At 30.2% G+C, this 11544-nt stretch overlaps 1 protein-coding gene across 1 annotated transcript; it reads right to left on the minus strand.

The window, feature by feature from the left end:
- Positions 1-6308: 6308 nt before the first annotated feature.
- LOC120282426 (WAT1-related protein At1g21890-like) lies at positions 6309-9111 on the minus strand. The gene is made up of 7 exons (XM_039289238.1): positions 8878-9111; positions 8706-8768; positions 8348-8464; positions 8015-8252; positions 7736-7894; positions 6786-6937; positions 6309-6682 (listed from the first exon to the last, which is right to left on the minus strand). The coding sequence occupies exons 1-7, from the start codon at positions 9066-9068 to the stop codon at positions 6529-6531; spliced, it is 1074 nt and encodes a 357-aa protein (XP_039145172.1). The 5' UTR covers positions 9069-9111; the 3' UTR covers positions 6309-6528.
- Positions 9112-11544: the final 2433 nt, after the last annotated feature.

Raw genomic sequence — 11544 nt, forward strand, 5'->3', positions numbered from 1 at the left:
AAAGAGATTCTATCTTAACTTCCTAATAATTTAGACCTAGTTGTCATGGCTTATTCGGACTAGTAGGCCTTTGAATTCCCCTGGTTCGATCCTAGAATACGATTGACATTTAACACCTACCATAATTAATACTCCCTCCGTTCCTTTTTATCTGTCATAAACCCATGTTTCTTTTTATCTATCATTTTTAAACTTCAAGAAGCATTTATTATTTTTTTTTCCAAAATTACCCTAACACTATATTCAATTCTCTTCTTGAAATTTAATATGAGAGAGAAATGTGAAGATATAAATTAGGGATAATTTTGGAAATATAACAAATTTTTTATTAAATTATGTGAAATAACCAACTTTCTTGGTATGTGAGATTCGGTTATTCACGACAGATAAAAAGGAAATGAGGTAGTAATAAAGATAACTATAGTACATACTCCCCACTCCTTCTAAGTGTGCTTAATGACGTCTTCAATTGTATTGTTTAATAGTGTTGTACAAGTAAAATAAAAAAAGAGCGCAAACGATTAGGTTATTAATTAAGTGAAAAGAAAGTAATAGGAGCCTCTCACCATTCTTAGGGAAATACGACCCTCGTGCTCACCCACGAGGTATTACTTAATGACCAATACACATGCGGTAGAATGGACCAATTGTAGTATTAAGTGCATACTTGCATGTTTATATATTTGCATAATTCACACACCCATAAGGAGCCCGTCACTTTAAAATTTACTTTGTATGTCTAATATCTATATCAAGTGTATTTTATGCTATCATATATTGTTTGGGACCCATTTGGTGGACAAGATAAAAAGAATAGGAAAGAATAATATATCATATCCTACTATTATCAATTGTTTGATGAGCGAATAAGATATAATAGTCTTATTCTATATATTGACCCATTTCATCCTACCCACCACCTGATAATTAATTTAATGGGACCAACGACCAAGTGGTCTATTGGAAGCTGGGTCACCATTAGAACCCTTCACAAAGGGAGAGAGTTCGAATCATAGGCGAAGGCACATTTCTTGGACTTTAAGTAGTTGTTGCGTGCAGGTGGTCCCAGCCCTCACGTGTGCACAGGCCTGCCCTCACTTGCTTCACCGAGGCTTGTATACAGCCCCCCTTTCTCAGTGGCCTAGCCACTCATCTTGGCAAAAAAAATAAAAAAAATTTAAAAAAATTATGGGGATGGTCACGATAGAAATAGGTAAAATAGGATAAAAAAATAAAAATTTCTTTTTACCTTTTTAGTCGATTTTTATCTCTCTAGGGTTTCATTGTATCCCTCTCTCTATCACCACACCCGAAACATGGGACAAGAGGCCTATCAACAACAAGATAGTTTCAAAAAGTCTATTTTAAAAGAAATATAACTATATCATAAAAGGTAATTTTGTTTATTTATATATAATTCATATCATATCCTACCATTATTTAGTTTACTTCAAATGTAAACAATGCAACAAAAAATATTTATTGTAACTTTTGTCATATGTCATAAAAAGGTTAAATAGGGTTGGAATAGATCTATACTGATCTTTATAACAAATGTCGATTATATGTTGCAACTGCCATAGTTTATATACTTTGTTGTGACATTTTTGGAGAAACTTTGGTACTTATATATTCTAACATTTATTATGACATTTTTCCGATTTTTATAAAGTCTCAATATGGATATTATTCCAACATTTGCACATGGTTTGAGTATAACAATGTTTTATTTTATGTAATGTTTGCAAATGTCCCCACATGTTTTTCATTGCCATAATTTGAAATGTTGCAACATTTTTTAATTGTTAGTATAGAGACTATGTATTAACAGTTGTTAAAGGTCACTTAAAATTACCTATTGCGACCTTCGGTAAATATTAGTTTTAAAAAATAGCATTTGTAAATATTGGTAAAATTTATCCACTATATTTAATTTTGAAATAAAGCATCATTTTTTGTAACATTTAAAAATGTTACTACAAGTTTTCTTTATATTAATTTTAAATTATTGCAACATTTATAATTGTTGTTATAGTGATTATCTAGTAACATTTGTTAATATCAACTTAATATAACATTTATAAATATTTGTAAAACTTATTCACCATATATAATTTTAAAATTAACTGCCTGTTTGGTTGCAAAATAAAAAAATATAACATAATTTTATTATGTAGGAAGTGCAAGTGATTATTACAAAAATTGTGGTATATTTTATTCTTACAGAATGAGTGTTTAGTTAATAAAATAAAAAAAATTACAAAGATTGACCGATGGGCGGACCATAGGTGGTCGGTCGCCAGATGCCAGCTAATAGGTGACTGGATCACCGGTGGACCTTCGACATGTCACTGGAGGGTTACCGGCCAGTGGCCAGACCCTTAGTGGACAGGTGGCTAGTCGCCGGAGGCTGGCTGGGCCACTGGTGGCTGGTGGCTCGATCAAAAAAGAGAGAGAGACTTTTTACAATGAGAAAATATTCCATTCTCAGTGAAATATGTTTTTTATGCCATAATACCTATATTATGCAATAATTTTATATTCTGAAATAATTGCCCAAATAGCCAATATGACATAATTCTCAAAAAATGTTAAATTATGCATATTATACAGATTATGCCATAATTTATGGCTATCCAAACAAGCCCTAAGTGTTATTTATTAATGTTGGTCTAAAGATTATTTCCTAACATTTTACTAATAATTGTGAATGTTTGAATGTTCAAAAGTAATAAATAATAATTAAAGTCTACTAATAACAATAATTAATAATTAAAATAACAATCTAATTCAGATAAAAATTAAATATATAACTTTAATAATAAATAATAATCAAAGTGAAATATTTAATTCAAATATTTAATTATAATAATAAAATCAACAATACTCAAAATATTTTATAATTAAATAACAACTATTATTTAACCTAACACTCTATTTTATATATATAATATTATTTACTTGCATTAAAGGCATGAAAATTATTTGACCATATTTTCTTCTTTTACTTTCCCATTCTTAGTGAATTACCCCTCCTTTACCAACCAAACACATTCATCATTTTCATTCCTACTCCACTCCCCTTTCCTTTTTCATTCCTACTCAACTCCTCACCAATCTCAATCTTGGAACCAAACGGCCCTTAAACTAACAGCTTAGTAGTTCAAATTTTTCGTTTTTAAGATTTATTATAATTTATCACATATGTAAGGGTTTATAGTGTATGCTTGTCATTTATATTACTAATATATATATATATATATATATAATTTCTTTTCCATATTACTGTCAAGTGTGAGACAGAAATATAAAATCTAGAATTATAAACAAACTGTTGAGTAATCCAAGATTTCACTAGAACAACCATGCCACAATGTAAGACAAAATATGTTAATGTAGACGATTGCATTATAAAACAGAACTAATTAAGTGCAGTCTCAGCTTACAAACAAATATATTACAAAGCTTTACATCCTTGCCAATCTGAAGGGCAACAAGTCTCATGACTACAAAAACAAATCTACATTGCATTCCATACATCACATCACTAAACAATATAAACCGCAAAAGCATAATGCCAAATAATTAATGTTTGTCTGGCCACTTGGCAAAGGGAACTGGTTAGGCTATTTTTAGGTGGGTGGAGGTTGTAAATGGCTTCAAAATGTCTTCCTTGGTTGGTGGGATCTCGAATGGTGAAAAATGCATAATCAATGCAAACATAATGGCGATCTAGAATTGGGAAAATGACTATTGAAGAATATCGTTCTCCCACTATGAAGAAAGGGCTTGACATCGGGCGGCGCTAATGCGGTGGTAGGATGCACGATCATGAGTATGTCCAGTGTGCAAGAAAGAGTGGAAGAAAAGGGGTTAGTTTAGGTTTTAAATTTGGATCCGATATGGATCTAGATCCAATTAGTTAAATGGGTATTGTTACATAGTGAACCAATTTTGAATATTTTTATTTTTAATAATATTTTAATTGAAAAAAATCCAAGTCAGAACTAATGGATGGGAAACTATCTTCTGTTAGGGTTTGGACGAATATTTTTCAATTGAAATATTATAGATATCCTAGTGCCAAAATAAAATAGGGGACTAATTTGTAACTTGACCTATTTAGAAGGTTTTTATGTCAATTGATATCGGATTCTTTGCGTAGGGTGTTCGTTTCAGGGAGGACCCGAGATCAAACTTTATGTCCTACGCAAGATGAGAGCACGTGGGTCGGTATTGAGCTTTGCTCCCCATACATGCATATCCCTAGATTCCGGTGCTTACCGCCTTTCTCATTACACCTAAATTTGTATGGCTTGAAGATCTCTTCCCAAGATGCATAAAATCTTTTAATTTTTTAGTCTAGACTCTAGAGTTAAAGGAGATTTTTTTATATTTTTTTGAAGTCAATCAAATCTTTATGCCTAATAGCCTTCGCTACTTTTTCCACCGAATTCTTTCATTCTTTGGAGCTCTTTTTTATATTTTTCCTTGAAAATAATAAAATTTTATATCAAAAGCATTTAATTCATTAAAATATATAATTTATGTAAAATACAAATTTTAGCCCTATAATTACATCCAAAAATAACAAATAAGCTTTCCAAAATCTATATATATAAATGGCACTCATCAAATATTTCACATCATTTTTTAGCATCAATGAACGATTGAGGTGTACATACATAGGATATTAATTTCTTCTCATATCCTACAATGTAGCCCATTTTCTTTAGATTGTTTCCTATGATGTATTGTACTTATACCATCAAAATCTTAGATTCAATCCACAATTTCTATGTAAACACACTCACATGCACATAAATGGTAACAATAATCAAATGATAACAATATGCTACAGGAGGTAAATAATGAAAATAATTCTAATTACAATAATATAGCCCTAGACAAAAGAGACTCAACTGCTAATTAAACTAAATGAAAAATTATGCCAAATAACAGAACAACCAGCAATGAACATAATCTTAAATTGATGATTACTGTATTCAAAATTTACACTTTATTTTATGGTAATGTATTGAATATCATATATCATGTTTATTTTTTTAGTTCTTTTATGCTAATATATTCATGTTGCCGATAATAGGAACATCAGAAATGTTTTTAATCAAACTCTATATTGAAGTAGTATCATGGGCGAAATTAAAGACTTTTGTCATATACGCAATTATTATACATTGAGCATTTGAAAAAAAATAAATAATTAAATAAATAATACTGTTAAATATAAAGATAAAAAGAATGTTAGTTGGTTACTCAATTCCCCAGCCAACTCAAAAGGAAAAAAGAAAAAAAAAGAAAAAAGGTCCTATATAATGTATGTATATATGATTGACGTTTGTTTACCTCTAAGAAGCAGAGAAAGGGAGAACATGCACAGGAAAGTAGAAAGCCCCACAAGACCATCCAGATTCATTGCCTGCATCCATATAATCACCAAAAAGGTATAAAGAGAAGTAAAGAAAGCAGCATTCACTACATACTTCAATGGCTGAGGCCCTCCATGATTCAATTGTATCATTCCACCTTTTGTTTTTCGCATATCAAACAACCCGGTCATAGTTCACAACACGAAAAAAGATAAGCAAACATTGCACCAAGCATTCTTTGTTTTGTTTTTCTGATTACATCAAATGAAATTGAACACATTGAAATCTTTAAGACCAAAGCACATGTTCAATCCAGTTGCAGTTTGGAAAGCAGTGAGTGAATCTTCATAAAGATAACAGAATTTAAGAAAATCCTGAACATTGTTAGCAGTAACTCAGCTGCAGTAAGTTTGTTATCCAAACTAATTATGCACACTGAGGTCTGTAATTCTCAATGATACCTTTGCATTCTTTACAAGTCATGGATTGGTGGAGAATGATGCATAACTTCGGTTACTATAAGTGTAAAACATCCAGGCAGCTGCCCACATTTACTCACCCAGTAACCTATGAAGTTGCAGAGTGGAGCAATGTATGGATTGCCAGGGGAGTATATGTTTCTTGAAGTTAGTTTGTAATTTCTTTTATTTTGTCATTCACATTCACTTATTCTTGCTAGAAGGCTGTTATGATAAAATCTTGGATAATTAACATTAACATTTGACCGTTTATGATTCATTATTCTTGAATGGTCAACTTAAATACATGCAAATACATAAAATACATTATTTATGGGATAAACCATAATTTTCAACTTTCTTACTGGTATAATAGAAATACCACTTTTACTTCAATTCACACAATGAATGATATTTTAATGAAAAATAGAATAAAGAGATTAATAACTTTAGTCCACAAAATTTTAGTAATTTATTTATGAGTTGATTGCGAATGTCTATCTCATCACATCTTTCGATTGCTCATAACAAATTATCAAACTATACTTAATTAAAGAGGACTAAGTGGAAACATTAAGAATCCTCTAGAGTCCAAAAGACATACACGTATCTAATTAATACTCTCACAGCATCTCCACTTCATAATTCTCCATTAAATAAAAATTATATTTGATGGAAAATTAGAGCTTCCCAACATTACTTGATGTTGTAATTGGTAACTGAACCAACCCTCCTTTCTCATCATTTATCTCGTTGGCCTTTGATGCATGATCTTTGCTCTTGCCCCATAAAAGAGCATAAAGACCTATAACTATGATAATTGCACCAATAACCCTACGAACATTGAAAACAAGGAAAAAAATGTTCAACAATTAGTATGTTTAATGAATTATATTAAATGAATATAGTTTTATAAAAGAAATATCATGTGAAATACCTTCCTAAGGTGATCTCTTCGGCTAAAATGATAGTTCCCAATATAGCAGTAATGATCATGCACATAGGGTTAAAAGCAGTGACAAACACAGGACCCCTCTCTTTCATTACTATTCCTTGCACATAATAAGCAATCCCTGAGCACACAATTCCCTGCATTCATATGGTCAATAAATTATCATATTCTTAGTATTATTTACTTTTAATAAATATATGTTTTTCTTTTTATTTATTTGTTTTGAAAATATAATAACGGAAGAACATTCGTCAATGTTTTTGTAAAACATTTTTTTCCTTAAATAAATTTTAAAATTAAAGAAATTGCAATAAAAAACAGGACATGGTTGAAAATTCACTATAAATATGTAAAATTTGCAACTGATGCTTTTTTAGAGACATATTTTGAAACGACATAGAGTAACTATTACTTTATAGAGACATATCAAGATCCCTCCAATTCTTCCTGTTCATAATAAAATAAACTAAAATAAAATAATTCACAAAATTTTTTGTATCCTTGAAATTCAAGATCTATGCTTTATATATACTGATATATATATATATATATTTAATAATATGGATAATACATTAACCTTTACCAACGTTGTGAAAGGGAATTAATTCCTCAACTATTCACTTGATAAGGGAGAGAATTGCCATCTTTCTAATGAAAAGTGATAGGTCCATGTTTTTCAAATCTTTACTTTTAAATTCAAATTTATATGAAAATTTTAAATTATCCTTAGCCTTGCTCATAAGACACTCTGATTTTGGTGAGTTAGAAGTATTATTAGTATTATAATAAATTACTAGGATAATGAAGTTTGAAAAGAGAAAATATAAAAATTAGGGATTAAAAGGTAGTAAAATTCCAAGGACTGATAGCTAATTCTTCCTAAATTAAATAAAATAAAAAGAGTAAATTAAAAAAAAAAGGTATTATTGTCTTACGGAGTAGGCAGCAGTGAAGAGCCTTGTGTCAAAACCAATGGACCAAGGCTTGGTACCTCTTGCCATGACTAGAGCTACAACAGAGCTTTCCATGGCACCAAACAAGCATATCAGTGTAGTTAAAGAAAGCTCAGCAGTGTATGTTTCCAATGTGTTAGACTGCATCAAAGTCAAGTTATACCATCACCATAGTGCATACAATTAACACAACACTTCCCAATGAATAACCAAATATGAAGATTAATAATGAAACATTAATTAAAAAAGTAACCTACTCACCTGCACAATAAAGAAGCCAGACCAACATACACAGCTTCCTAACAACAAGAAAGTGCCTATAAGCCAGCTACCACCATTTTGGTTTGCACTGGTGCTACGGTGGACACTTGACTTGGTCCATGGGAGCTTCACTGTTGGACCCATGTAAAGAATCATTACTAAGGCACCAACTACCGTGATCACTGTTCCTACCAGCTTTGCTTGGCTAGTTGCACTTTTCATTTTCACCTTCTCAATCCTAAAATTAATGAAGAATGAACATAAAAAAGTTTTTGAACTTTTATTTTAATTATAAGATGAACTATATAGTCCGACATTGAATAATATATATACCTAAGAATGATGGCGAGTATGAAAGTTATTGCAGGGAGGATGTTGAACATTGCCGAAGCGAAACCGGCTGAGGTGGCATTCGCTCCCATGTAATACAAGTTTTGATCTAGCACTGGCCTGTCGTCGTAGATGTTAATAGAGTTTCATTGAATTAGTAAATAATGTAAAAAAAAACTACTAATTAATGGCCTTTAAAGTAGGGTAAACTGTTGCCTTTAACCCTCGATTAAAATATTTTGTTTTAAAAACAATAAACTAATCAAGTTTTGTTAAGTTTAACAGTTCCATAAAATGATGCGGGACATGATTTTAACAATATTTGACAAGTAGTATAAAATCTAGGAGTTGAGAGAAGTACTCTAATAGTCCCATTGCGAGTATCTTGAGAAGTACTCGAAATGTCATCTTGGGTCTTGTGGTCCTGCAGTATAAATAATTTGAGACATGCAAGATTTGTAGTATGCATGATTTACGTTGAGGAAAGTGGAGGATAATATATAATTATAATATATATATATATATATATCTACCGCTCAAACCACAAGGCAAACGGAGCTATCACAGCCGCGGCGATGATATTGCGGTAGACGACGAGCACATAATGATTCATACCATGCTTGAGAGATGCTAAGGAGATGATATACATCCCGGCAAAGCCCACTTGTAACAAAATCATAGCCAAGTATGGCTTCACCCTGCTCAAAGCCTTTGAAAGAGACATCCTTGCTTAACTATTCTAATTAGCTATAGCTTGCTAACCAATCTCAAGGATAAGCATAGATGGATAATTTACAATGTTAATCATATATATATATAGAAAGATAGGTAGATAGTCATATACTATGACGTCTGATCCATTAGAGCATGAGAGGAGTCTTCCGTTGAATCCATTATCCATAAAGAAAAACATCTAAAAGGGGTCCATTTCCAAGGGGTTGTATCTGATAGGCAGCATCATTTAGTGGCATGCTTTAAGAAAAGCTCTTGAGAGTACTGTTTCCATTTTTATCTTTTTATTATGGTCTGATTAGTAATAAGAAATTCAATAATCTTGATATTAGTGGTCATCTACTTGGATTAGGGGTTTTAGTAAATGGATGATGAATATGTAAGTGCGCTAACAATGTTGTTAAGATAAATGGGAGGGCCCTTTTGGATTATGTTTTTTTGAAAGAAGAGGCAATGTTCATCTCCCCTTCCTTCCTTTGAAATTTGTGGACATGTTGTCTATGGTTTGCTAAATGGAGGGCATACAAACATGTCACACCTCCATTCAAAAACACATTTATAAAGATACTTCTCCCACTTATGAGCCGTTTATGTTGAAGATTAATTAATTATGCATTCGGCATCTTGGAGATAATTCGCAAACATTATATATATATATATATATATATCAAAGTAACGTTATGATCATAGACTTTTATTTTTATTTTTATTTTTATTTTACAAGTGTGTATACAGTCAGTTTTACAAGTGCATATACACTCAGAGACATGCACAGTTGGGAATTAAGCTTCTAGCCATACCCTTCACTTTGCTGGTATGGGAATTAGGTTGCAAGCCTACACTCACAACCAGAGACCCTTTAGTGCCACTGCATTAAATGCATTTTGAACTCACTCAATAAAAATCCAACAAATAAAACTTTTGTAGTGAGACCAAAACCGTTGTACCAAAGGCCCTTTAGCTAAATTTTTCATGCTGACTTGTGTAATAAATAATAATAATTATTTTTTCTCATATATATAGACAATTTATTTGAAAGTATATTTATAGGACTACTAGCATTACCCTAAAATATATATTATTGTTTTTACTCCCGCATACAGTTAAAACATATCAAATTTTATATGTGGCTATAACAATCATATTTTTTTTAATATGTCCTTGGGCTTGCATTCATTAATTGAAATATTATTTGAAAATGTATACTGACCAAGAACCCCTAGATTTAAACTCATTGGTGGTGTTTGGTTGGAGTCCTATCATATTAACCCCAGAATATGGATTAAATAATTTTGCATTACTTCATTTGATTATCAAATGAAGAAATATCATATTCCCCAAATGTGATAATTTGTTTATCATTACCAAAAATGCGATTGCCATTTGAAGAGATGATAATCTCACATTCCGGGAGAATGTAATTTTTTTTCCATTATTAATCCTCAAGTTCAATATAATTATCAAAATAACAATTTTTAAAAATTTTAAAAATAAAAAATTTCAAATATTTCATTGGAGATAATAGAGACATTTGAGATTAAAACTTTTTCAAATATTAAACAACTAAATTGGAGAAAAATTTTATATTTAGTTAAAATAATTAAGTTTGATTTGATTATTACTTGTGTAGATATATTAGTAAAATTAATAAATATTTTAATATTAAAAATTAAATTTTAATAATAATAAATATTTATTATTAAACAACTTTTACATTTGCATTAATAAATATTATAAACTTTAATCTATTTGGCACCAATTAAGTAAAAATTATTTTAGTAAAATCATAATTGGTAATATAAGATTCCCACCTATTCAAACATAGTAATATTATATTTTAACCGCATAACTACTTTGTCAACCAAACAAAAGTTAAACATATTTCTATTGATATAATTTAGGAATCACATATTTGGTAATCTTATTCAGAGTTGTAATATAAGATTCTGTGAACTAAACAGTATCTTAGTGTCATAAAAAATAAATAAAATAGCTGTATTGATTTATAAATGTAAAAATTTTAAAAAAAAACATTTTTATTTGAACTAATAGTAAAAATTTCTATTTAAGCTATTGAAAAAAATGGTTTTATTATTCATTTTTTAAAATTTATTTCAAAAAGTGAATGTTAGCATGGTAGCATACAAGATAGAATTCAACTCTTATAAGGGCTCACAAAAAAATTGTATTTCATTGATACTTGACAAACTAGAGACTTTTTCAAGGGTACATAGAGGGTTGTTTTTTTAATATATATGTATATATATATTCATATTAAGGTATTAAGGTGGATAAGTGACTCATCTAACCAATGCAATAATAGTGAGTTAACAGCCAATCTCTCCCTTAGTAGAAAAAGCGTTCTCATCCTGATGTGAAGATGGTAATAAAAATTATATATATTATGGATTTTGATGTATGATTTTTTATTATTTGTTTTCGAATCTCACTGAACTATTGTAAATCCA

Source organism: Dioscorea cayenensis, chromosome 18, assembly GCF_009730915.1.
Source record: "Dioscorea cayenensis subsp. rotundata cultivar TDr96_F1 chromosome 18, TDr96_F1_v2_PseudoChromosome.rev07_lg8_w22 25.fasta, whole genome shotgun sequence".
Lineage (NCBI taxonomy): Eukaryota > Viridiplantae > Streptophyta > Magnoliopsida > Dioscoreales > Dioscoreaceae > Dioscorea > Dioscorea cayenensis.

Excerpts from the sequence above, each read along its gene's own strand:
- LOC120282426 (XM_039289238.1), bottom strand. The coding sequence starts at position 9,068 with ATGTCTCTTTCAAAGGCTTTGAGCAGGGTGAAGCCATACTTGGCTATG. Across the intron at positions 8,769-8,877 it reads TTTGCCTTGTGGTTTGAGCG|GACCACAAGACCCAAGATGA; the intron begins GTAGATATATAT and ends TTTATACTGCAG. Across the intron at positions 8,465-8,705 it reads CTCGCAATGGGACTATTAGA|GCCAGTGCTAGATCAAAACT; the intron begins GTACTTCTCTCA and ends CTACGACGACAG.